Source organism: Cuculus canorus, chromosome 1, assembly GCF_017976375.1.
Source record: "Cuculus canorus isolate bCucCan1 chromosome 1, bCucCan1.pri, whole genome shotgun sequence".
NCBI classification, from domain to species: domain Eukaryota; kingdom Metazoa; phylum Chordata; class Aves; order Cuculiformes; family Cuculidae; genus Cuculus; species Cuculus canorus.
The window spans coordinates 33,039,694-33,064,512 of NC_071401.1; the positions used below are offsets into that span (position 1 = coordinate 33,039,694).

Here is a 24,819-nt window from a genome sequence, read left to right on the forward strand (position 1 = left end):
GCTGTTCTTGATGGAGACACAAAGTGTCTACTTGTGGAATCCTTCCACCTGGACGATAGGTTGAACTTCAGTTATATGTGATAGAAAGGAGAGAGTCAGTTGGGACTGGAAATTTCTAAAGAAAAATAGGTCCGGTGTCTGCCTTCTTTATTCCAAAAAGAAGGATCTGTTGCAATTGTCTAAAATGAAAGATGGCAAACAGATGCTTTAAGTTCTGTTATTTCAGAATATTGGAAACTCTATATTTTAGAGAAGGGCTCATGCATCATTAATAGTTTCCATCAGTTCAGCTTTTCCATCATGATCAAATTATAAGTAACAGTATTTACAGGAAAAAGAAATGAGAAATGGAATAAATAAGGGCCTGTGGATGCTCAAAAGGCATCTGGACACCATCCTGGGCACCTGATTCCAGGTGGCCCTGCTTGAACTGGAAGGGGCTGGACAAGTTGACTCCCAGAGGTCCCTTCTTACGTCAACCATTATGTCATTCTGTCAGGGGGAATATGAAATTAAAGTTGTTATCAACATGCTTAGTCCATGTGCTGCTGTTTCCTGGGTGTTCAGAGATACCAGAGTAGTCTATGATTGTAGAAAACACCATAAAGAGCAAACGTTGGAAGCCCCCTGAAAGCTCTTTCATTTCTTGTTAACCATTGGATGCTGCTTTAAATTTGCTCTTTTTCCTTGCGCTCCTAATTATGTGGGCTGTTCCAGATTTTTTTTATTGTTCTCTCTGTTTTCCTTCTGTTTGTTACGTTATTTTACTACAGCGAGAGCGGGATAAGCTTGGTAAAATATTAGAACAGGTGTTGTAAAAGGACAAGTGAAGTCTGCAGCTGTTACAGTAATAAACATATGTAAAAGATGATTGAAATTGAAGGAGGAGGAAGAAAGGTTGTATCCTCTTCCTCCTGAGGACTGGGAATCTAGGTTTTGCAGTGATAGTGGTAAAGTGCAGTTTTTGGGGTTTTTTTCCCCTAGTGTTGTTTTTCCCCTATACCTGTGCAGGAGATAGTTAACTAAGATTTTAACACCTCACAAACCGTAAAGAGAGAGCTTGAGTTTGGATGTGTGCCTGAGCCGTGAACTTCAGAATGTTGTCCTTAGTAGCTGTAGACTATGACAACAGCCTTGACATAATCGTGGCTTCTTGATGCGCTTAGTTCATGATTATTCTATCGTGCAAACCGGGCAGTGATTTTTTTTTTTTTAATCACTTTTTTTCTTAAGGATGTACTCACATTTTCCAAAGCTCGAGTATGACCTTCAGAACTGTGTGGTTTTCAAATATGATCAAGGGAGAAGGATTGCATTTAGGAAGGTTTTGTGTGTGCCTTGCTTTTTGACTCTTACTGAGCATGTCTGCCTTTTGGAGGAGTTTCTCAAAGGGTATACTTATGGCGTATTTCAGTGATTATTTGTGAGCTTCGCTGGAGAATTTCTTGCCCTTCAGAGAATTTCAAGTAGCTAGTTGCTCAATATCTAGAGCATTTACCATCCATATGGGATACTAACATTGAAGTTGGCTTGATTTGGAGCAGGGACTTGAACTCGATTCTCCTAGATAAGTGCTTTGCTGCTTTTTATTTATTCTCTTAAGGGCATATTTTCCTTTCTAATGTAGAAGGAAGACAAATGTCTGAGCACTTCACTTTGTCACAAAATTGGGTTCTTGTCTCCTGGCCAGCCTTGCTTTATAAATGTCATTCAGAGCACTTAGCAGTGCTTAGTGAAGACTTGCTATGGGAAAAGCCTAGATAAAAATCTCTTAAATAGAAATGAAAAAAGGAATTTGAGGATGTTTTCTGCCAATGGAGTTCTTCTTACTTACTGAGGAGAATACAGTAGGGGTTCCTCTGTCTCCTTCCACTTACAGGAAGACCATGGGAATGTTCTGTCAGATAAGCACAATATTTCTGTATTAAGTGGGTACTGTTTCACTGCTTTGGGATTCAATTCACTTAGCTTAAGGCAAAAAAGTAAAATGAGATGTATTGCTGCTTATGGACTCTTGAGGCACATGTAATGCAAATATAATGCTTTAGCTTGAGGCTAAAACTTGTAAGCAATCAAGTGGTAGATCTCACTGTCCATCTCAATCCTGTTAGGGAAGTTGGCAGGTCTGAACATAACTCCAGCATGTTTGTGAGCACAGACAGATAATCTGTGTTCCACCTTAGAATTTAGGTGAACCAATAATGGCAGCTCTCATTATGTGTGTGTGTGTGTGTGTTGGGGTTTTTCTGGTGGGAGGGAATTGGATTAAAGCTATAGGCAAAACCTCCTTGTAAAGTTGGGGCAAAGGTGCTTCATGAACTTAGAACAGTGTGTGTTTTGCTCTTGACTAAACACATGCACTAAACACATGCACAGCATGGTTCTAGAAGCCCTAGGTCAAGAAAGAGATAGCAGGGAGCTTGGAGGTTGAATAGAGGCTGTGAAAGATACCAGTGGCAAAGGGAATCTCCTTCAGGACTAGGGAGTGTGGGCAGAATTTCTTGCAGTGCTGGCAATGAGGTGGCTGGAGGCAGAGAACTGCCTGCAAGGACGGAGTGGATGATGTTTTAATTGCGTTCAAACTTCTCTTGAGGCTTTTCATCCAAGCCTTTTGGTCATTTGTAGATAATACTGTCTAGAAGACCCAGGCAATTTGACCTCAGTGCTCTGATTTGTAGTCCTGTTTCAAATATGGGAACAAGACAGCAAGACGTAAGTAGGAAACATATTGTGAATACCACAGATGGGATTAACTCACTGCTAATGTTCTAGGGGTCGCAGAATATGCCTGTCTGTTGTAGCTTAAGGCTGCCTGTCTCATCGTCGGTGTACGTGCAGTATTTGTGGGAGATCAGTTGAGCCTCTCGGAGCAGATGATGATGGTGCTCCTGGTTCAGTTCAGGTCCTGCCCTTTCTGAGCAGAGATTCTGCCCACTCCAATGTGCCAATCAACAATCTATCTTTGCTTGCTGTAGTTTTATGCTTCTCTGCGTCTTTTTTTTTTTTTTCTTTTTTTTTTTTCTTCCCTGCTTGGAAAAAGGGATTAGTCTGTTCTTGGGAGTGCTGATGGATGAGAAGCTCGATATGAGCCCACAGTGTGCGCTCACAGCCCAGAAGGCCAACCGTATCCTGAGTTGCATCAAAAGCAGCGTGGCCAGCAGGTCGAGGGAGGGCATTCTGCCCCTCTATTCCTCTCTTGTGAGACCTCACCTGGAGTATTGTGTCCAGTTCTGGAATCCTTAACATAAGAGGGATATGGACCCCTGTTGGAATGGGTCCAGAGGAGGGCTACAAGGATGATCTGAGGGCTGGAGCACTTTGGCTATGAGGACAGTCTGAGAGAGTTGGGCCTGCTCAGCCTAGAGAAGAGAAGGCTCCAAGGAGTCCTTATAGCGACCTTCCAGTACCTGAAGGGGGCCTACAGGAAAGCTGGAGAGGGACTGTTTACAAAGGCATATAGTGATAGGACTAGGGGCAGTGGATATAAACTGGAAAGGGGCAGATCTAGGGTAGACATGAGGAGGAATTTCTTCACTATGAGAGTGGTGAGGCACTGGCACAGGTTGCTCAGGGAAGGTGTGGCTGCCCCATCCCTGGAGGTGTTCAAGGCCAGCCTGGGTGGGGCCTTGGGCAGCCTGATCTAGTAGGAGGTGTCCCTGCCCATGGCAGAGGGGTTGGAACTAGATGATCTTTGAGGTGTCTTACAGCCAAAACTATTCTATGATTCTTGATTGAAACTTTCAACTTTCCTGGAATTTATTCATGCTGCAGGAAGTGTGAAGTGTTACTTGGGAGACAGAAGATGGATCCCTCCCTTCCGTGCCTCTCAGCTGTCTTATTTTCCCATTGTAGATAGAAGTGGAGGATGATTCCCGTAACAAAAAGGACAAAGGGAGAGACTCGAGATCATTCCTTTGAAGTTGGGAGAACAGAGGCTGTAGATGCAGAAAAGAGACTCCTCCTGCTTTCCCATCACTGGCTTTCAGTCTTTTAAACTCTGTCTTTGTTGCTTGTTTTCTTTCCTTTTCTACCAGCCTGTTTTTATTACCCTTTTCTGTTCTGATATGCTCTGTGGTCCTAATATTCCTAGTGCACAATCACATGGTTTATTAAGTTTTAAGCATAGTAGAATTACAGTGCTCTAACATCCACCTACCTGTGGTGGGAAACACCGCTGGTGGCAAGCTCATCCCACTTTCTTCCTCTCCTAAACTTTGGTCAAACAAAGGTTTTGCACTGGTTTCTGCTAGTGCAGGGTCAGATTCAAGGAATATCCCCTCCCCACTCCCCTAAATGCAGACGTGTTGTAGCCTCTTTTGTATGCAAGGTATATTTGTGATGGGAATGGGAAACTTGTCTTCAGGATTGGCAGTAAATTCTGTGCAGTAGTGAATACAATCGCTGAAGATACTTAGAACTGTAGTGTGAGCCACCACTGCAGGGAATATTGCCATATCTTTTTCGTACTGTTAAATCATTGGTTTTATTGTCATTCCCATGTTGCCTCAGAATGTTTCCTTCAGAATTAGATGTTGCTCTTAAATAGAATTGTAGAATAGTTTGGGTTGGAAGGGACCTTAAAGATCCAACCCCCCTGCCATGGGCAGGGACACCTCCTACCAGACCAGGCTGCCCAAGGCCCCATCCAGCCTGGCCTTGAACACCTCCAGAGATGTGGCATCCACAGCTTCCCTGGGCAACCTTTGCCAGTGCCTCACCACTCTCATGGTGAAGAAGTTCCTCCTTATGTCCAGCCTAAATCTGCCCCTCTCCTGTTTATACCCAGTGCCCCTCGTCCTGCCACTACAAGCCTTTGTAAACAGTCCCTCCTCAGCTTTCTTGTAGTCCCTTCAGGTACTATAAGGACTCCTTGGAGCCTTCTCTCCCAACTCTCTCAAACTGTCCTCGTATGGGAGGTGCTCCAGCCCTCTGATCGTACTTGTAGCCTCCTCTGGACCTGTTAGAACAGTTCCATATCCTTTTTATGTTGAGCAATGTAGAACTGGACACAGTATTCCAGATGAGGTCTCACAAGAGAGGAATAGAGGGGCAGAATCACTTCCCTTGACCTGCTGGACACTCTTCTTCTGATGCAACCCAGGATACGATTGGCCTTCTGGGCTGCAAGCGCACGTTGCCGGCTCATGTCAGACTTCTCATCCATCAGCACCCCCAAGTCGTCTCTGCAGGCCTGCTCTCAAATAAAATTTTTCAACCTTGCCGCAGCAAGAGAATTCTACTTTTTCTTTGTTGACTCCAATGTGTAGGTAAATAAAAATTTGATTACTCGAAGCAGGAGTTGGGGGAAGCATTTTGTTGCGTATCTTTTGGAAACAGATAAATTGTGTTGCTGTATTGTACTTGGGTAATTTTATTGATCGCAGACTGTAGATGGTGTATCTCTTTCTCTTACAATCACTGAGGTACTCTTGGCATGATACCTACAGAGAAGTTCTGAAGACTTACATGCTGTATGTGACAGCTGAACACATCCATGAGTAAGATGCTTTTTTTACTTCTTGCATGCTTTATGACTGCCTGTGGAAAACGTCTCATAGAAGCTTTTCTTTAGGAAGAGTTAATTTTGTTAAGAACACATAGACATGGGAATTGCCAAGATTGTTTTTTAGCGTCTTCTGAAGACTTCTTTGTTTTTTAGTAGGGGGACACAGGGAGAAGCAGCAGGTCACAGGTTGCCTCAAGTACAAAAGGTTGCTTCGGTACAAAAGACTACAACCATCTGGTTTGTATGTAGTCGTGTTTCCTTCTTTTTGCTTTAAGTGTTTCACTTTCCGACCCCCTTGTGTTCCTCTCTAGACAGTTCTTGAACATGTATGTAAGGGTACGGCTACACTTGTACACTTGGTACACTGAAAAAAGCACAGAAACCGATTGCCATTTTATTATGTATTTGTTTAATCTGCAGTAAAAAAAAAAGGGGAGACCTGACTTTTCTAAGCACGTGAATGACGTTCTTCTAAAAAGACATAATGATCAAGGTCATTTTCATTTTAAAAAGCAGAAACTCAAATTTAACAGGCCTTGAAATCCCACTTTAAGAAATTTTTAATTTATACATTTCAAAGCAAGTCTGTTCTTCAGATTAAGGGAAGGTGAAGCTTACAGTAAAAAAAAACTACAATAGAACAAAATACTGAATTCTATTCTCATCTCATTCTCATTTAACGCTTTGCTTTTTAGATATGCAGTTTAGCATTCCACATGAGGTTGTCTTTATTTTCTTTAAGCCACGATTATGTCAAATTAATTCCTCCTTTCTGTCACGCAGCATTAATAGCATTACTAGGTTTGCAACATCTCAAGAGCTGTTTAGTCACAAAAATGAATGCTCCAGAAAGTGAACTTCAAGAAAAATTGGACCGTTTTGTTCATGAAGCCCATGCAGATGGCTCTGTAAGCTCAGTGGTAGGGCTCAAGATACGTAGTATGGATGAAGTGTAATACTTCTGTCTTTGTTTTCCAAGGCTAGATATCCTAAATTGTTCCATTTTTATGAGTGTTTCGGCTTAGTACCTTCCTTAGAGATTTAATACATAATGGGATCAATCCCAGTAATTGCAGAGTTTGCCAAAGCAGCAAGGGTGAGATTGGAAACACCTACTCTCCCCTCTACCCCCTGTTTTCTTCCTTCCCCTCCTTACTGGAAAGCAGTTTCTCTTGGAGGGAACAGAGGTCAGCTTCGCAAAGCTAAAGGAGCTAGCGTGAATGGCTGCTATCCGTGTGGAATAAAGAGGGTTGTAATCTTGTGTCAAAAGTGTCTAGTTCAAGGATTTATAAATAGCAGTGGCTGTTGTAGATTCTCAAGGGTCTTGAGACTCTTTGGTCTGCAACTGCATGTAAATACTTTTGCTCTCGTAGCTGGATAGCAGATACTTGTTAGACACTACAGTGGTATCATGGATACAAGATTCGTGATGCCGGGGCTTCTTTGATGTTGGGATGTGTGAAGGGTTTTGATTCTGCAGTCGTGCACATTCCCTTCCGCAGCCCCTTTTCGTAACGTTTGTTTCCGATTTAGCACAATGTGTGTTTTCCCGTGTCCCCCCAAGGAGCTTTGTGGGAAAGGTATGCTGTAATTGGTTTATAACCATTCATAATGACCTGGCAACTCGGTATGAATCGCAACAGGGAGCAACTTAACTTGTGATTTATTTAAGTAAGCTAAATGGATGAAAGGTACTCCCAAATGTACAAGTTGAGCTTGTTGCCTAATTGGACGTAAATTTTCACATCTAGCTTGGAGAGAGGGTTTTCTTACAAAAGACTGAATTTGGATTTATGAGCAAGCTTCTGGACTGCTAAACTAGTTTGTGAGCAAAGTTTGATATTGTCTTTCCTTTTGGAATGTCTTGGGTTTTTTTATTTCAGTAAGTGCTAGTATACCCTTGCTGTTTATAAAGCTAATGGAATATTAACTTAAGGTTTTTATTTACAGCCGGAATGTCTGACTGTGCTTTTGATGCAGTATGGCACATTTTGATTTAAAAGCCAGGACAGGTACTGCTGCTTTGGTTGTAGCCTTTTACCAGTTTGTCATCATTGTATGCCTGCATATTTCTTCAAGGCTCTGATTGCTTTTTCTCACACAACACCCATGATACGAGCGACCCACCAGCTGCAGGGCATGATGATTCGGCAGGCGGTACGACAACCTTGGTAGTTGTAAGGCCAGGGGTAGTAGCCCATGAGAGGCTCACAAATTCTCTGGCACTGTGTGTAACTTCGTCTGCATTCGATGCAGCACACGCCGAGGTGATCCAGCATGGGGTCAAAACCCATCCCTTCACCTTCCAGTTGCTGAAATGTAAAATAATAAATGTCACCGTGACACCCGTATTCTCAGAGAATGTGGAATATCCCAATGCTCCTGTTAACTCTGCAAAGGGTCAAAACTGAAATCTTGGTCCCATCGGTGCTAACAGAACTCCCACTAACTGGCCTGTGCATCTTGTTTTGATTTGCTTTTTTATATTGTCTTGCTCTGTTTGGCAGAATTGTAGAATTGGTGTAATCACCCATGTCAAATGGGAAGAAACAACAGGGAGCTCTAACTTCATTATCTTTCTTCTACAGTCCTTGCAAAAGACCCAACAGTGGTAAACCACCAAGTTTTAAATATTAGCAGTGGAAAAGATTTCAAGGCAGTTATCTGGGTCTTTTAATGGATGACAACGTCTGAGGTGTATTTTGTGCTTCTTATGTTTTGTTTCAATATTTTTTTTACAGTATTCCCAGGAAACTATTCAGTAAGCTGCAGTTGTCTGAATATTTCTCCCTTGTCTTTCAGTCTGCCTTTTTTCCCTACTCTGCCACACTTGAGGGCTGTGGATAGTGAGAATTCTGCCTGTTCCATATCTAACAATATGGAGTTCTGTGGAGCAAGGTATGCATAAAACATGTAAAAGCAGTCTCTTGCTACTGGCTTTACCCTTCAAAATTCCTTTCCTCCTGTCTGGGGAAGAAAAGTAGACTGGATATTCTGCTTTTTAAAACTCATTTTTTCTTTTCCCACTGATGTCCCTTCAAGAAAAGAGGAGCAAAGAGCAAATGCCCGAGTAGCATTTAGCTTTTTAACCTGAGCATTTCTCTTTCAGAAGACTAGCAGCACACTGAAATAGTGAGGCACGGAAACGTGCCCTCCCTAGTCTGCGCTTGTATGGGATGCTAGTAGCAACTTGGTGTCATTTGGGGCCCCCAGCAACCCATTCCCAGCCCAGAGGAGAGGGAAGGTATCATTTCCTTGGGCAGGATTCATCTTCAGTGCAGGTATCTGCAGTGTGACCTTCTACACCTCAACTCATCATCCAGACTCCACTCACAGTGGGTGAAGAGAAGTAATTCTAAGAAGGGTTCATTTCATCCTACAGCAAAAGACCTACAGTATAGTTAGAGGTCCTTTTGCATTGACTGTATCAGTCTCTAAATAAAGCTTGGATACAGGCATCTACCCAATAACTGGTCGTGAAGTTGAATCCCACTCTGCAGGCTGAGGGAAATCTGATGTCCTTATCTGACAGGACATTCTCCATTTGGTCCCAGGGCCCTCTGGCTGGAAGAAGGGACCTGTGGCAGTTGTTCTGCTGCGGTCCAGAGACAGGGTCAAGTCAGTGGCTGTGAGGAGAAGTTACATTCCAGTGCTACTGCTGTTTTACTGACCTCGTGAGAGAGTCGATTTAAATCCACTTTATTTGGAGTGATTAATTTAAGTTTAATTAAGGGATGTCAGCTCGGCAGAATGCTGTCACAGCATAATGATCTCCTGCTGTTGCATAAATGTCAAGTCAAAGCTGGGACTTATTTCCAAGGCAGGAGGCATTTATCTTGTGACAGTGTTATATTGAAATGACTTACTCCTGCTGCACCAAGTCGTGGGTGTAAATTGTCTGGCGCTGGTGCAGTAGACTGGAAGGTGCCTACTGTACAGTCAGTTTTCCTGCAGCGCAGCAAAGGTGTTGGGACATAGCAGGATGGCTTCTGTGCTCTTTCTGTGGGCTGCTGCTTCTTGAAGAGCAAGGACAAATTTCATGATGCTCAACCTCCACCCACTGTTGCTGTCTCTAAACAGGTTCTCCTTTATGAATTGCTTGCTAGACTAGGGCTGTTTACCCTGCTAGGGAAGAGGCTGAGGAAACAGTTCTATTTGGCCTAACCCTGATCTCATCGCAGCCAGAAACTACTACTGCTTTCCTCTGTAGTAGAAGTCTCCAATTTCTAAATGGGGGCAAAGTAAGTTTCTATCTACTGGACTCTCTTTAGATTGTCAGTGAATGATGGGGTTCAGCTGCCTGATTAAGATGAGCTTTGGTTGGTTTTCAGGAGGTGCCATCCCTGCTGCATCTCTTGTGCTGCTTCCATGTGGACCTGAACCTCGAAAAGCAATTTGGTGACAGTTTGCCACCTCAGGCACTTGTGCATGTTTCAGACTGAAGCCTAATGAAAACTGGGGGTGAGGGAGAAAAGAACTGGGGGGAGACTTTTTGAACTTAGAAAGTGTTTTACAAGTCTCTGCTCTTGGAGAAAAGCTGAATGGGCCGAGACTGTGCACATGAAAAAAAAAAGGCAAACCGCACATTGCTGGTATTACCTGTCTACAGCACTTGAGCTCTGAAAGAAGATTACAGTGCAAATACTTACGTTATATGGGTTGTCTGGATTAAGCGTTTGATCGGTTTCTTGTCCCATTGGCCTGGTTTCGTTAGACTGGTGATTAAGCTCTTGAGTCAGCCATGTGATGGGTGACCTGGTGTTTACTTCTTCGGGAGCAGCTTCCAAGTCTTCTGTATCAAAGTTTGATTCTGATTGGCGTTTGTTTCTCTTCATTTCTTTCCTTTGGTTACCTGAAGAAATAATCACAAGAGGATAAGATTATCTTCTTGTATTTGTATATCGTTTTATTTATCCACACTATCTATGGTTTCAGTGGTTTCTTTAACTATTAAAGGAGGTGGGGGAAGAGAGGGAAAGATGAAACCGTGTGGTGGCAAACGTGATGAGCATCCCCATGGGAGATGCTTGCCTTCCTGTGTTGTAGCTACAAGCATTGTCAGTCCAAATGGATACGAGATTCTCTTTTCTTCCTTTCTTTCTCCCCTTCAGGCAAAACAAGTGTGAGGAATTTGGGGTTTTTATGACACACAGTGTGGTCATTGGTGTTAACTTGGCAGCAATTGCCAGCACTAGCGAGACCAGTTGTATGCATCTCATGTCTTGTGACAGACTGGTGCCCTGCTCACAAGGGCAGTTGATAAACCTGGTGGAAACAGCTTCCAGACAGCTTTGATACTGCTCTTTTGTGGCACAGTGGGATATGAAAGTGAATGAGAGAAATGGAAAATGTTGGCAGTTTGGACCCAGAGGTGCCCCAAAATGTCTTTTTTTTTTTTTTTTTTTTTTTTTTAATATTCTCTTTCAGGGTTCTGATATTAGCTGGACCAAGAAGGAGTAATCTTTTCAAGCATTCTCCTCTCTTCCCAGGCTTGAAGTCACCAGGAGAAGTTGCCATCTCCCTGGTGACTCCTAAACACATTTGCTAAGCTTGACTTTGGCTGATGGAAGTACTTCAGTCCTGGGAATGGGAATGCCTCCTCATTAACTTCACTTGCCAGTTGCCTAGCTCAAGTATCTCAGCTCTCCAGTGAAATTCTCTGGAGAAGCAGGCTAGGAGATAGGACAGGTTATGGTCCCAGATCAGAAGCTTGCTGGTTCCCTAAATCGTGGCCAGATATGGTGTTCTTGCTACCTGGTGTCAGCTGTCTAAAGGTTTTGGGGCTAGTTTAAGCTATTGTCTTGCCCTTCTGTAGAAGGAGGCTGACCCCTCTAGCAATGCGTCATCTCCTGAAAGGAGGTTGTAGTGAGGTGGGTGCTGGTCTGTTCTCCCAGGTACCAAGTGATAGGATGAGAGGAAATGGCCTCAAGTTGTGCCGGGGAAGGTTTAGATTGGATGTTAGGAAAACATTCTTTACTGAAAGACTGGTAGAACCTTGGAAGAGGCTGCCCAGGAAAGTGGTGGTGGAGTTCAGAAAATGTGTAGATGTGGCACTTTGGGTCATGGTTTAGTAGGCACGGTGGTGTTGGGCTGACAGTTGGACTTGATGATCTTAGAGATCTTTTCCAACCTTAATGATTCTATTATCTCATAGTAACTCACCCACGTGAGTTTTATAAATTGTCTGAGGAAATGCAGGTATGGGACACCAAATGTCTCGGTGTGGTCTTCCAGGTCTAGGTGGCAGACCTGATTTGGGGAAGGTGTTTAGACAAAGGGAGTATTAACGTACTTTTCAAATACAAGAAGTGTTACCTTTGGGATATGTTGGTCGCAGCCAGAAAATTGGAAGATCCCCGCAAAGCTCTAAAATTTTGGGGCTTAGGAAACTGTTATGCTTGATAGGCTCATCTGCAGCCACCCAGATAAGGGAGTTTTCGTCAAATCTCACAGGCATGATTTCATCTTCCTGCAAATAGAAGAGCATAAATCCTTTACGAGCTCAGTGAACAGTGATGTGCCTGCTTGCTGTTAATTCTTGAGCATCAAACTGTTTAATCATCCGCTGCAGCTAAGAGCAGCATCCTTGTGTTTCGTGAACGTGAGCCGATTGTACTGAGCCAAAGCCTGAGTAAAGGTTGCCACCACTGAAGTGGCAAAACTACTGTCGGCTTTGCTGGGGTTAAGATTTCGCCCCTCTTGGGAGGTCTTTGCCCCGTGTACAAGGACTCTGTGTCAGAGATATTGCAGCCCAAAGTGCCAGATTCTCAGGTGGTAGAAGCTGTGAAGATTTACCACCTTCAGCAGAGCAGTGATGAAGTAGGCCAGCTTAAAACAGGTCTCTAGTATTTTATCACGCCCTGTTCTCAGTTGGTGCACTCCCAAGAGATAACTATACTTACAATAGAACAAAAAAGATCTTGTTCAAAAGTTTTAGGGAAGATTATAGCTTTGGCTTCCAATTTTAAGTCAACATGATCGGCCTGATTAAAGGTCTCGTTTGGTAAAAGCAATTCAATTGACCAAAAGCTTGAAGTGCGAGTTAAAGGAGCTTGCCTTTTTGAAGTGTACCCTGCAGGTTTTTGGTTCATATCTTCAAAGTAATGTAGGAAAATGTCAGTGATTGATTCTTTAAAGTTGTTAGTTCAAAGTATTATTTTACATAAAATGTGTAAGTATTTTATAGCAACAGTGAAATATTAAAAGAAAACCAACTTGTGAATCATGAAAACCAGTACGATTTCAAAGTTAAAATTCTAAATTGCTTCCTTAAAAGTCATCAAAACTTGTTATATAACTGACTAGATCAATTTATTCCATCAAGTTGCTATTCCTTTAATGTGTTTATTGATTTCTTTTGTAGGTCTCAAGTTATTTAAATTCACTATCCAATCTGTCTAGTGAGAAGTGCTCTTTATTTATATTCTCCCACTTAAGCTTTTAGTGGCATTTGAAATATCTGAATCCAGTTTTCAGAAATAAAAATATTCTTTGTTTCTGTTTGAGATGATCCTGACTGGTGAGCAGGCGGAGTTTGGGTATATACAAAAGCTTATTTTAATCAGCTTTTATAGGTGCTGTTGGTTACGATATGTGTTGTAAGTAAATGGCATATGGATACTTTCTCCTAAACACATGGGTATCGCAGAGGGGACTTGCTCTAGAAAAATAAATACTACTTCGCTGTTCCTGTTGTACATCTAACCTGGAAGGCTGAGCAACAGGGAAAGGTTAATAACCCAATGGCAGCACTAAATCAGCTGCTTACTTTGCCCTCAGTGCATTCGATTTATAGCAGTGGTTGTGTTGGTGATGCATCTTTGGAGAAGATGCACAGGGCAAGGAAAGAGGTTTCCCTTTGCCAGTAGAAGATTAGAAATAACTTTTTGACTATTTTAGGATAATGTCTTCAGGACTGTGACTTTAAAGAAAGATGAAAAATAGAAACCTTGGCTTTAGGCAATAGTGCTAATGAAGACAAGAAGCCCAGCCTGCCTTTAAAATAATGCAAGGCGGGAAAGATCTAGGTCTCTGTCTGGAATTTGGGCAAGATATCTTCTCCATCATGGGGAAAATCCCACCAGCTCTAGAGGACTTTGTAACAGTGCTGGTGCCTTGCTGATTGGATTTACAGACCTTTTTTTCCCTTCATTTTAAAGTAGATGTTCAGTAATCACAGCACCAGTTGCAGGTAGATGCAGCCTCGATGGTGCCTCTCTCCCAGCTAATTCTGTCTCCTTTTATTTTCTCTGGAGTGGAGCAAACCCATGGAAGGGGGTTGGGATCTCCTGTGCTTTCCTGCCAGTGGCTGAGCTCTTGCTGACATCCAGGCTTGGCTGTACTTGAGTCGCTGGAGCCACTCCTGTGTGAGCCCTGGGAAACTCAAGCTTTATATGCCTAAAGCAACAGGATTTTATACAAATGTGAAGTTAGGAAAGGGTTTTGGTGGTACTTGGGTGAGAACTGCAGCTTTTTATAGTGGTCGCAATGAGATTCCATGAAATTTAGTTAATACAATGTCCTAAAAGGAAGTCTGAAGCTGTCTAACCAGGCAAATTCTTAATTTTTTAAGACTATTTTAGACTATTTAGACTGAATTAGCTGAATATTTGCAATAATGTTTTCTGCAATTCTCCTTTATTGACTGTTTCAGTGATGGGAGTCCTTGCTTCTGCACTCACCAAGACTGTTGGTAGAAATCTTCTGGGATCTACCACTATCCCTCTTTGCACTGACTAAAGCAGCTGCTTCCTCCACCCTCTCCCTTCCACCCTTGTGCATGGCTGATCTCAAGCAGGTGCCCTTGTCACTGAGGTCTCCTATGGACTTACTAGACGTTGGTCTAAAGCTTCTCCAGCCTGCAGCCTCTCACAAGGCCCTGGGACACGGTGACACCTCTGACACCAATCTTGCCTTTCTTACCTTTCCAGGGCCCCTTACAATCAGTCAATGAACCCTCAACTACCCTTCCCTACCCTCAGCAGTCTTACCAGTATCCACAGTGGTTTTCAAACATCGCTTTTATTTGTATTTCAATATTACTTTAAGACTCTCCCTAGAACAGATTTGTTTTAAAAAAAAAATAAAGAAATGACCCCTTACCAGCTCAGATGAGAGGCTCGCTTTGGTCATAGCATCAACTTTGGGGACGTGAGCTTTTGGCTGAGCTTTGATGTAACACTTTTCTCCTTCAGCAAAACGAATTCCAGTTATGCCCTGCAAAAGCAGAAGGCAGGAGGTTGTGCACAGTGCTCCAGCTCCCCACCACCCTCGAGAGAGCACTTGAGCTCTGCTAAAATTGCCACTGGATTTTTAGTCTGAAGGTTAAATCGTATTTAAAATCAGATGCAATAAAACAGTCTTCCCTCATCATTTTAGCTTTACGATTTTGGTCGAATGGGTCTAGAAGTTTTGGCTTGATTTCTGAAAGATGGGGGTGTTTTATATAAGTGCCTCCATGCCAGCTGTAGGCTACTTGGAGTAGCTCTGTTAAGGAATTAGTTGACACAATTCGAACTGTAACTTAGCACCTAACGTAGGCAGCCTCAAAATTGTGTTAGCTGGTGGTGCGGTACCCTGATGACACAGATTTACAGAAACATGGGGGCAGCTTGGTCCAATTTATACATGTAAGTGGCTGTGACAGCAAGGGCAAGTTCATGACGAAGAATTTGGTGCAGAAATCTGTGTGTGGGACTTCCCGCATCTGGTCTATGAGGATGAAATGCAGTTGCCTAAACCATAGATGTCTAATTGTAAGCAAGAGAAGGGTATCCCAGTAGTTCCAGAGGACTCCAGAGCTCCTGCAAGTCTGGAGTCATATCTGCCAGCTATGTGCCAGCACCTTGGGCACCAAAGTTTGGGCAGGGGAGCCTTATCTGTGTTTTCTCTACTCGTGCTGTAGATTTTTGAGTACCCATAAAGAGCTCTCTTTGCTGTTACCAATTTAGATGCCTTGTTGTAGACGTCAAAGTCTTCATAGGGTTGTGTGAGCTCCATATGACCATATAAAGATCTAGTGTCGTTTGAGAGATGCTGGTTTTCTGCCTAGCCTCTAGCCTCCGGGCCAGGAGGCCATCAGTGTCCTCATGACCCCTCTTGCCTGCCTCACACGGGCATCACGGATACCACAAGCAACTAGTGTAGCTTGAGATGGACAGTGCTGAAGTACTTGAGTTTTGTCCTGTGTGCCTCAAGTCCTATACAGCTGGACAGACATCCATCAAAACAAGACAGTGAGAGAAAGGATGGCTGTGCAGGGGTAACATCACAAGGCAGTGAGTCTTTGTGGTTCAGCAAGCATGCTAGGAGCATCCCAATATTGCCAAATCCAGGTCTTCACTGACCATGCAATCGTTTGGGCAGTGCCAGTCAATCCAAAGCTGCTAATGTACATACTTGACAGTTGGAAGCACATCTTTTCAATTTCTCTCTCCTTTATGTGCATTCTTGGCTCAAACCACAACTGGCAGCATCCTTTTTCCTGTCCCTGTCAGTTTGTCATTACAAGTGGGCACCATCCCTGGGAAATGCCTTTATCTGGTTGGTGTTGGGAGCTGATTTCTAAGTTGTGACAGGCGGTAGCTTACCAGCAGCACGTCTGGTGACAATGTGAATTCAGCATCTCCCCAGTGGGCTGGTGCTTTTGTGCAGATGTGGAAGGGTGAAGGCAAATGAGAAGAGCTCGTTGTGGGTGCTGTTTTTCAGCTGCTAATAACGTTGCCATGGTGATATTAAGGCTAGCTTTATAAAGGCTGAACTGCAGCTGTCAGGAAAGTCAGGGTCCTGTGTCTCCTGGTGTGGATTTGTTCATACTTGTTAAGAAACCAAAGAGCTGAATTTCTTCACCCTTCTGAATTCAGCAAGTGGAAAGTGGCTGCTCCAGAAGTTCTGGGCAAATCTTCCCTTTATTTTAGGTGCTGCTTTGACTAACAGAGGACTTAACCCTGAAGTTAAGTGGAATGTTTCGCAGCAGAGAACATTAACTGCAGGATCTGGGCCCTGTAAATAGGTTTCAGCAACACCACATAGATGTGTCTTTAGTAGCTCAGGGGCGACACAGCTTAGTAAACCACTCTGTCCAAGCTGTTGAGCTCTGCTGAGATTTGCCATCTGTTAGTCCAGGCTCTGTGCTAAGCAGCCTCAGCCAAGTTGCTGGGGTGCCCAAATGTGTTTGCTGTCAGCCCAAGCGGCCCAGCACCATGCATGTCGTACATGGATGCATGAGCTCCTAAATGCCTCCATCCTCTTCTCTGGGGATGAACACAGGCCAAGCCATGGAGAGCAGCTCCTTGATCTTGGGGCAGAGCAAGCTGCCTGGGTCTAGTGTTGTACAGTGGTCTCATCTTGGTGTCTACTTGGCTTACTGTGTTGACCATATGCTCCTAAAATGGTGATGTTTTGAGGAGGAGGAGGTGGATTTTCCAGTTCAAATCGTATGAAATCATGCAAGATCTGTGTCACGTCCTGCCAGAATGTTTCTGTAGCAAGACCCCAAGGGCATCTATTGTAGCTCTGTTCAATGGTTTGAAAATGCAGAGTGCTACGTGGAGCCAAATCTGATGCAGTCTAATCCATACTGCTTCCTAAAGTGTGACCTGGCACAGCTTGTCCCCAAAAGGCAAATAGACTCTATTTTGGAGAAAACTGCCTATCTCGCTGTGAAAGCAAGCTACAAGAGCAAGGATGTTTGTGTGGATAGTCAGGGGCTGGAACCTGAGACAGACTAAGGCAGAGAAGTCTGGGCAGGGCAGGATATCCTTAGAATCCAGAGCTCAAGTGTGTTATGTGAAGGACAAGAGTGGTGGTACTTACAATCTGAAAATCATGAACTTCAACAGCCTCTTCACTCCCGCTTCCTGTTTTGAATGTCTCTAAGTTGTTTCCAGCATCTATTTCCATTGATCCATCTTGTACTTTTCCATTAATGCTCATAGTATAGTGAACATTGTACACCTGAAATCAATAAAAGAGCAGTAGCACATGTCAGTAACTGATTACTGCCTTCCTCCTGCACCAGGCAATGAGTCAATCTGACTGTTGTATCCCTATTCAGCTTCTAACTTTTTATTTCTGTAGGCATTTGACAACCCTCCAACAACCAACACCACCCTACTGCAACACTTCATTGTCTGAGCAGGTTGCCCAGAGAGGTTGTGCAGGCTCCATCCTTGGAAGTTTTCAAGGCCCAACTGGATAAAGGCCTGAGAAACCTTCTCTGACCCCACAGCTGTCCCTGCTCTGGGCAGCAGGTAGGACTACAGACCTCTTGAGGTGCTTCCTCAGGGGCCACATACAGATCTAGTACTCACAGTTTTGCTTCAAAGCCATGTGGGATGAGTCCACATCCAGGCTCACTCTGACTTAAAAACCTCCTTCTAGGTCATATTTTAGGAACCGCTTCTTATGCTGCTGTGATTCCTGAAGGAGGGCAGGAGCAAGCATCCTGCTCCATAGAAGGCTAACTTATTTAACTCTTAGGATGTTCTGCTGAGGCACAGAAAAATGAGTTCCTCTTGAATATGAACATGTTTCTGAGCTTGTAATGGATGTGAACTTTGTTTAAATTGGATGTGAAGTTATATAGACTCATATTTTCCATGTCAGCATATTTGCTCTTATCCTATTTTCAATGAGGAAAGCTGCAGCGTGGTTTGTATTTGCAGGAGGACCACAATCTGTGGAGGGGGTTTTTGATGCTCTTGTGCAGTTCTGCTAAAAGTGCTGCACAAGCAGTTTGTTTCTGGTCTTAAAAAAGCCTTACAGCATTTTAATGAAAAATTTACACTGACAGCTAGAGACAAATTTCTTCTTCTCTCACCTTCACTCAAGGAAGTCTAAGGTGCTAAAGATTTATGGTTACTCAGTTATACAGGTTCAGTTCCATATTCTTCGCTGTCTAGGAGTCCTGTTGAACGTGGTCCAGGAAACCAGACCAAAGTATGTGGTCTCCCCTGCTCAGAGCTAGAGTTGAGACTGTTACCCCTGTCAGTTATGAGAGAATTTAAAGATTTGAAATAAAAATAATAATTTAAAAATTGCCTGAAATTGTTTAATGAATGACCACAAATATAATTTTAACAGTTGCTTCCTAAACATTTGGAAGTCAGACATAGCTTGAGTTTGAAGCCAGCTTGGAAAAATAACTCTAAGCTTTCCCAGTGTCTTTACCTGGAGGTCAACTCCGAATGGGACACATTTTGCAAAATAGAATTTAGATGATGGGAGCGATAAAAAAAGGGAAACATCGCCCTGTACTCTGCAAATGTATCCACCTGGTCAGAGCTGCATGAGCTGTGCTCTTTCCCTGCCTTCCTCCCCGTTCGTCTCCCTCTCCCTTTCAAAAGCCTAGAGAAGCAGATGGTTCTTACAGTGCATCCTGAAGGTCAGCGATACATCCTGTGGTTTTGGTGTAAAAACCTTGTTCGTTCTGTTTATCTGAATTATGCCCATGTGCACGGGAACCTCAGCTGTGGCTGCTGGGATTCGCACAAGGCTCTCTTTGACGGGGACTGGTGCATGGCTGGAGGCGGTGCAAAACTTCCAAAGTAAATTCAAAGATACCGATTGCACTTATGCAGCAAGTTACATTGAAAGGTGCACCGCTGTGTTTCAAACAAAGTTTTAAACCGAAATCTTACATAAAGAGAAAGAAAAGTTCAAATATAAAGATATTCTAATGCTCTGAACTTTTGGTTCTTAAACTCATCAGCGGCTTCTATTTTGTATTTTGTGTGCAGAATTCTTCATGTACCCCAGAAAATGTAAATAATAAAACTTACCTGACTTTAAAAATTGTTCCACAGCTGCTAACCATAAATACCTATGTGTACATATGATCATACAAGCCACCAGAGTGAAATAATGGTGTCTATTAATGGGTTAAATATAGTATTACATATTTGAGGGTCCAGGTACAATCTGGACCAAGAATGTGGATGGTGTGAAAAAGGAGTTTACACATTTCAATGCTTTTTTTGTCCTGGCAGCTGGAGTTTGCCCAGGATGTGAATCCCTGGGGACTTGAGGGTTTGAGTTTGCTGAGGATTTGTGAGCAGAAATCAATGTAGCATCTGTGCTCTCTGAGATACGTTTCACGTTCATTAAGAAATGTGCTTCCAGGAGTCGACATCCAAACAGCCAGTAAAGATAGTGATTATGGGTTTGAATTTAATGTTTGGCTTGGCTTGGCTTTTTTTTTTTTAATAGCACCAAGAAAATAAAGATCTGCTTTATTGACCTCGCAAGAAAAGTTTCCAGCTCGCACCTCCCCTGCCATGAAGCCCCACTGGCCCCACTCAAGGTGAGGATATGATCCAGGCTCTCACCTGCCGCTCCGTGGCTTTCCAGAAGTAGAAGGCACCGATGGCCCCAGCCAGGAGCAGGAGGGCTCCGGCGATCAGCACTGCTGCCCCTGCCTTCAGCAGCCGCCCGGGCCCAGGGGCTACCGCTGTGTATGCCTGTGGAGAGCAGGATGCTGGGTGTGGGGCAGGGACTGCTGGGCTCATCCTGGCATCCCAACCCTGCTTCTGCTGCATCCTGGTCCTGCCCAGACCTGACCCATCCTCATCCAACCTGATTACGATCTGTTCAGGCCTGATCCGATCGGACCCAAACTGTTTTGTCACAATCTATTCTGTTCCATCTCATGCCAACCTGACCCTTCTCAAACTACCCCATTCTATTCCATCCCGTGCATCCTGACCTGTTTGGTCCCAACCTGTTTAGTCCTGATGTGTCCCATCCTAACCCAAACTGACTCGCTTGGTCCCATCCCATCCAGACCTATCGCGACCCAAAGCGATCTGCTCAGTCCCATCCCAACCTGACCTGTCCTGACCCAAACTGACGCGTTTGGTCCCAACCTGTCCCGACCCAAACCGACCTGTTCTGTCCTGTCCCATCCCAACCTGACCTGCTCAGTCCTGACCCATCCTATCCTAAACTGAGCCTCTCCGTCCCATCCTGACTTGACCTATCTCAACCCAACCTATTGTGACCCAAATCAACCTGCTTGGTCCCATCCAGTCCTGACCTGTTCTGTTCTGACCCATCCCATCCTAACCGAACCCAACCTACTTGATCCTGTCCCAACCTACCTCGTCCTGAACTGACCCGCTTAGTCCCATCCTGTCCCGACTTGACCCATCCCAACCCAAACTGATCTATTGCGACCTGACCTGCCTGGTCCCGGCCCAAACTGCTCCGTTCCCCCCTGCCACTCTCAGTCCTGTCCTGTCCCAACCCATCCCATGCTAACCTGACCCTCCCCACTTGGTCGCATCCCGACACACTCCATCCTGAATTGACCTGCTTGATCCTGTCCTGTCCTGACTTGACCTATCCCAACATGAACCGACCTGCTCGGTCCCATCCTGACCCGTCTGGTCCCATCCTGACCTGTTTGGTCCCAACCCATCCCCTCCCAGCCCGACCTACCTCATCCTGACCTGACCCGCTTGGTCCCATCCCATCCCATACCGAACCACTTGGTCCTGTCCTGTCCCGATCTGACCTATCCCAACCCAAACAGACCTGCCTTGTCTCGTTCCGACCTGAGCCTCTCAGTCCCAACCCATCCCATCCTAATGCGAGCCACTTGGTTCCGTGCCGTTTTGACCTATTGTGACCCAAACTGACCTGCTCTTCAGTCCTGTTTGGTTCCAACCCATCCCATCCTAACTGGATCTGACCTACTTGGTCTTGTCCTGACCCATCCCATCCTGAACTGACCCACTTGGTCCTGTCCCCTCCCAGCTTGACCCATCCCAACCCAAACTGATCTATTGCAACCTGACCTGCCTGGTCCTGTCCCAAACTGCTCAGACTTCCCTGCCACTCTCGGTCCCGTCCCATCCCATCCTGATCCAACCTGTTCGGTCCCAACTCATCCCATCCTAACACGACCTGACCCACTTGGTCCCATCCTGACCTACCTCATTCCCAACTGACCCACTTGGTTCCTTCCTGTCTCAACTTGATCTATCCTTACCTGAATGGACCTGCTTGGTCCCAACTTGTTCCAATCCAACCCTGTCAGTTCTGACCCACCCCATCCTAACCCGAGCCTCTTGGTCCCGTGCTATCCTGATCTACTGCGACCTGAACCAATCTGTTTGGTTCTGACCCATCCTGTCCCAATTTGACCTATCCTGACCCAAACCGATCCATTTGGTCCTGTCCCGTTCCGACCTGACCTGTTCTGTCCCAACTCATCCCATTCTAACCCAAGCCTCCTGGTTCTGACCCATCCCATCCTAACCCGACCTGTTTGATCCCGACCCATCCCTTCCTAACCCGACCCACTTGGTCCCACCCCACCCCGAACTGACCCGCTTGGTCCCATCCCGTCCCAACTTGACCTATCCTTACCCGAATGGACCTGCTGGGTCCTGTCCCGACCCATCCCACTCATCCCGAGCCTCCCTGTCCCGACCCATCCCACCCATCCCGAGCCCCCCTGTCCGGACCCATCCCACCCATCCCGAGCCCCCCTGTTCCGACCCATCCCGAGCCTCCCTGTTCCGACCCATCCCACCCATCCCGAGGCCCCGGTCCCGCCCGGCGGCAGCGCTCACGGGGGGCAGACACCGCTCCACGTCCTCGGGCCCCGCTCGGGCGATGGGCACCTTCTCGCAGCCCTCTGCCATGGCCGCGGCAGAGCTGCCCCGCGCTCCGCCGCCTCCCCGCTCCCGTCCCGGCCCCCGGCGGGGGGGCAGCACCGCCCCGGCCCCGCGGGGATGGGGCAGGGCAGCACCGCCCCCCTCCCGGCCACAATGAGCCCCTTGAGCAGCTCGCGGGGGCCGTGACCCCCCGTCCCAGCCCTGTTCCCCTCATTCCTCTTCCCCTCATCCCACCCCCGCGGCTCGACTCCAGCTTTGGGGCCGGGGGATGCTCGCTCTCCCCGAGCCCTTTCGGACAGGAGAGGTGCCCTGGCAGGGAAAAGGCCGGCATAAAAAGCAGCTTTTAAAACAGAACAGGATTTTAACTGCTTTTTTTTGCACTTGCCACAGGAATTCGCAGGCGCTGGAGCTGACAAAGCTGCTGTTCGGTGGCCTCCGTGTGTGGCACAAGCAAACAGCCCTGTCCGAGCGGGGCCGCGCCTGGCGCAGCCCCAGTGGGGGGAAATACGAGGGTAATTTCATCTTTTAATTTAAAAAGCTCACGGACGCCTTGCGACTTGACCTCTAAAATGGAGATATTCCTAGGATTTCTTCCCTTTCCTCATCGCTCACCACACTCAGTTGGCTTTTTGAGTGTCTAAAATACAGCAGGATCATAGGGGAATTTGGAAATGGTTGGAAGGGATGGTCACCTGCATCTCTTTGCTCATTTTAAGATCCTACGTGGGAAACAAACTCAAGGCTGCAACCGGCTGTGTGTGTCTGTCCGTGTGTCTGTCCGCGCCTTTGTGCCCTTCATGCACCATATGGATGTTCTGCCTGTACAGAAACGTGCGTGCCTGTGTCTGTGCCTCCACTCTTTGATGCTGGCAAACAGATAGTGCTGGACCCCTTTGGGGCTGACGTTATCAAACAGAGCAAAGTATCCTTCCAAAGAGTGGAAGCAGAGGGAAGAAGTATCAGCTGCAAAAGAATGAGCATGAAGGGGACAGCCTGGATTGTTCTCTTGCTCCGCCTGGCCCTGCTTGCTCAGTGGCCCAGCTCCAGTTTCTCAGACAGGCAGCAACGCTGGGAGGGACTGTTAAACTGGGGAGACCCCATCTCACTCTAGAGTAGTGCCTACACTAACCAGATCTGCAATAGCAAATTTTTTTCTAAAGTATGTATTTCCGTTTATGTGCTTCTTCCCCTTTCTTCTCAATTTTGCTTATCAGGCAGGTTTGTGTCTCCTTGCTCAGCTGTTGCACACTGCTGACAAGTCCCCTGTCTTAAAACTTCTGGGATCTTCACACCATGGCTCATCCCAGCTCTGTGTGACCCCAAAAGGAAGGTTTGGCCCCTGCAGCTGATCTCCTACACCTGCCTTTCCTCTGCGCCCCACTCCGTAACTCCAAATATCTTCGCTGTTTCTCATGTCTCTAATCCCCCTCACTGATGTGACCAGTACCTTAAAAAACATCATCGAGCAGCACAAAAGCAGAGAAGACTCAAGCTTTGCTGATCACCTTGCCTCCGCATGGCTGGGCACCAGTGACACAATCCTCATTTTCCTTCCCTTCAACCCAAATTCATCCTTCCTGTCGATTACTGTCGTTAACAATCAGACCTTAAACAAAAATTTAACAGGCATAGTTGCTGCTGAAAATAAACACAATCACAGCTCATTAAATCAAAAGCAAAGCCTACTGTGCAACTTCCTAAAGTAGGGCACACTCTAGCCCGCTATGGAATGACATACAGTTGTATGTTGGGGCTAATAATAAGATTATGATCCTCTTCATTAGCAAGTATTTTGTTACACCAAAAATCTCGTGAATGGATATGTCTATCTTGGCAAAATGTGAGAATCCCAGCCTTTGATCTCAAACCTCCATTTAGCATCACTGCTTTAAAAAGACAGATTTATTTTAAGGCCCCTGTGCTTGTCTTCCATGAGAAAACGTGCCAGGGAGGGAGCGCTTGCCCAGGAAGAGCTGCTGCTTGTTAGAGTGACTCCTTTGAGCCACTTCCCTGTGACTGAAGTTGAAGAGCTGCTGTCATCCCATCCATGTACCCATCTGAGTGCCCAACAGCTCCTTGCCCAGGATGTCAATGGAAGGATGGAGGGTGGCTGTGCTTCTTGGGCTAGTGAAAGGACACACAAGGGCATGATGTCGAGGAGGAGTGTTAGCAAAGAGGCTGTTGGTGCAAGAACACATCAGTGCAATTAATAAATCTATGCTGGAAATTTGTGGAGGTACATTCACTCCAGGTGCTGTGTGGTGAAATGCGATATTACTCACCAAGAACACAAAGGATGGGGTGGGAGTACTCACCCTGCTGATGGGGCAGCACTGGCCCTGGCAGGTTTTGGCTTGGGCACGCTCCACGATCCCAAGCAATGGTGCCAATCATGAGCCGATCCACAGGGATGGGTGCATGGCTGCTGATCCTTGGTGGGCTGGGGTGTGAGATGGGTCCTGCTCATGTGAGGAGGTGTGGGTGGGAGAACAGGTCTTTTGAGAGGGAGCCACTCTGCCCGAACCCTGGGAGAGAAGCTGTGCAGCATTTCTTCCTTCAATCAAGGTACAAATTCCCCAAGTAATCCTCCAAACATATTTTTCTCATGCAGGGAACGATCCCAGTTTTCTTTTTCCCAACTCAGAGCATTGCTACCTCTTCTTTTGTTCCACAGGCAGAGAAAGAGCAGCA

At 45.6% G+C, this 24,819-nt stretch overlaps 1 protein-coding gene across 1 annotated transcript; it reads right to left on the reverse strand.

Moving 5' to 3' along the window:
* Window positions 1-5,898: 5,898 nt before the first annotated feature.
* CNMD (chondromodulin) lies at window positions 5,899-22,240 on the reverse strand. Its single transcript, XM_009557783.2, has 7 exons — window positions 22,084-22,240; window positions 19,834-19,965; window positions 17,321-17,461; window positions 14,609-14,722; window positions 11,822-11,975; window positions 10,156-10,358; window positions 5,899-7,818 (listed from the first exon to the last, which is right to left on the reverse strand). Exons 1-7 carry the CDS (start codon window positions 22,153-22,155, stop codon window positions 7,603-7,605), a joined length of 1,032 nt encoding a protein of 343 aa, XP_009556078.1. The 5' UTR covers window positions 22,156-22,240; the 3' UTR covers window positions 5,899-7,602.
* Between the last annotated feature and the right edge of the window lie 2,579 nt (window positions 22,241-24,819).

What these genes read in the sequence shown, in the direction of transcription:
- CNMD (XM_009557783.2), bottom strand. Translation starts at nt 22,155, where the DNA reads ATGGCAGAGGGCTGCGAGAAGGTGCCCATCGCCCGAGCGGGGCCCGAG. An exon ending in GGAAAGCCACGGAGCGGCAG is followed by an intron (nt 17,462 to 19,833) that starts GTGAGAGCCTGG and finishes TATTGATTTCAG; the next exon opens with GTGTACAATGTTCACTATAC. An exon ending in CGAGCCTCTCATCTGAGCTG is followed by an intron (nt 11,976 to 14,608) that starts GTAAGGGGTCAT and finishes TTCTATTTGCAG; the next exon opens with GAAGATGAAATCATGCCTGT.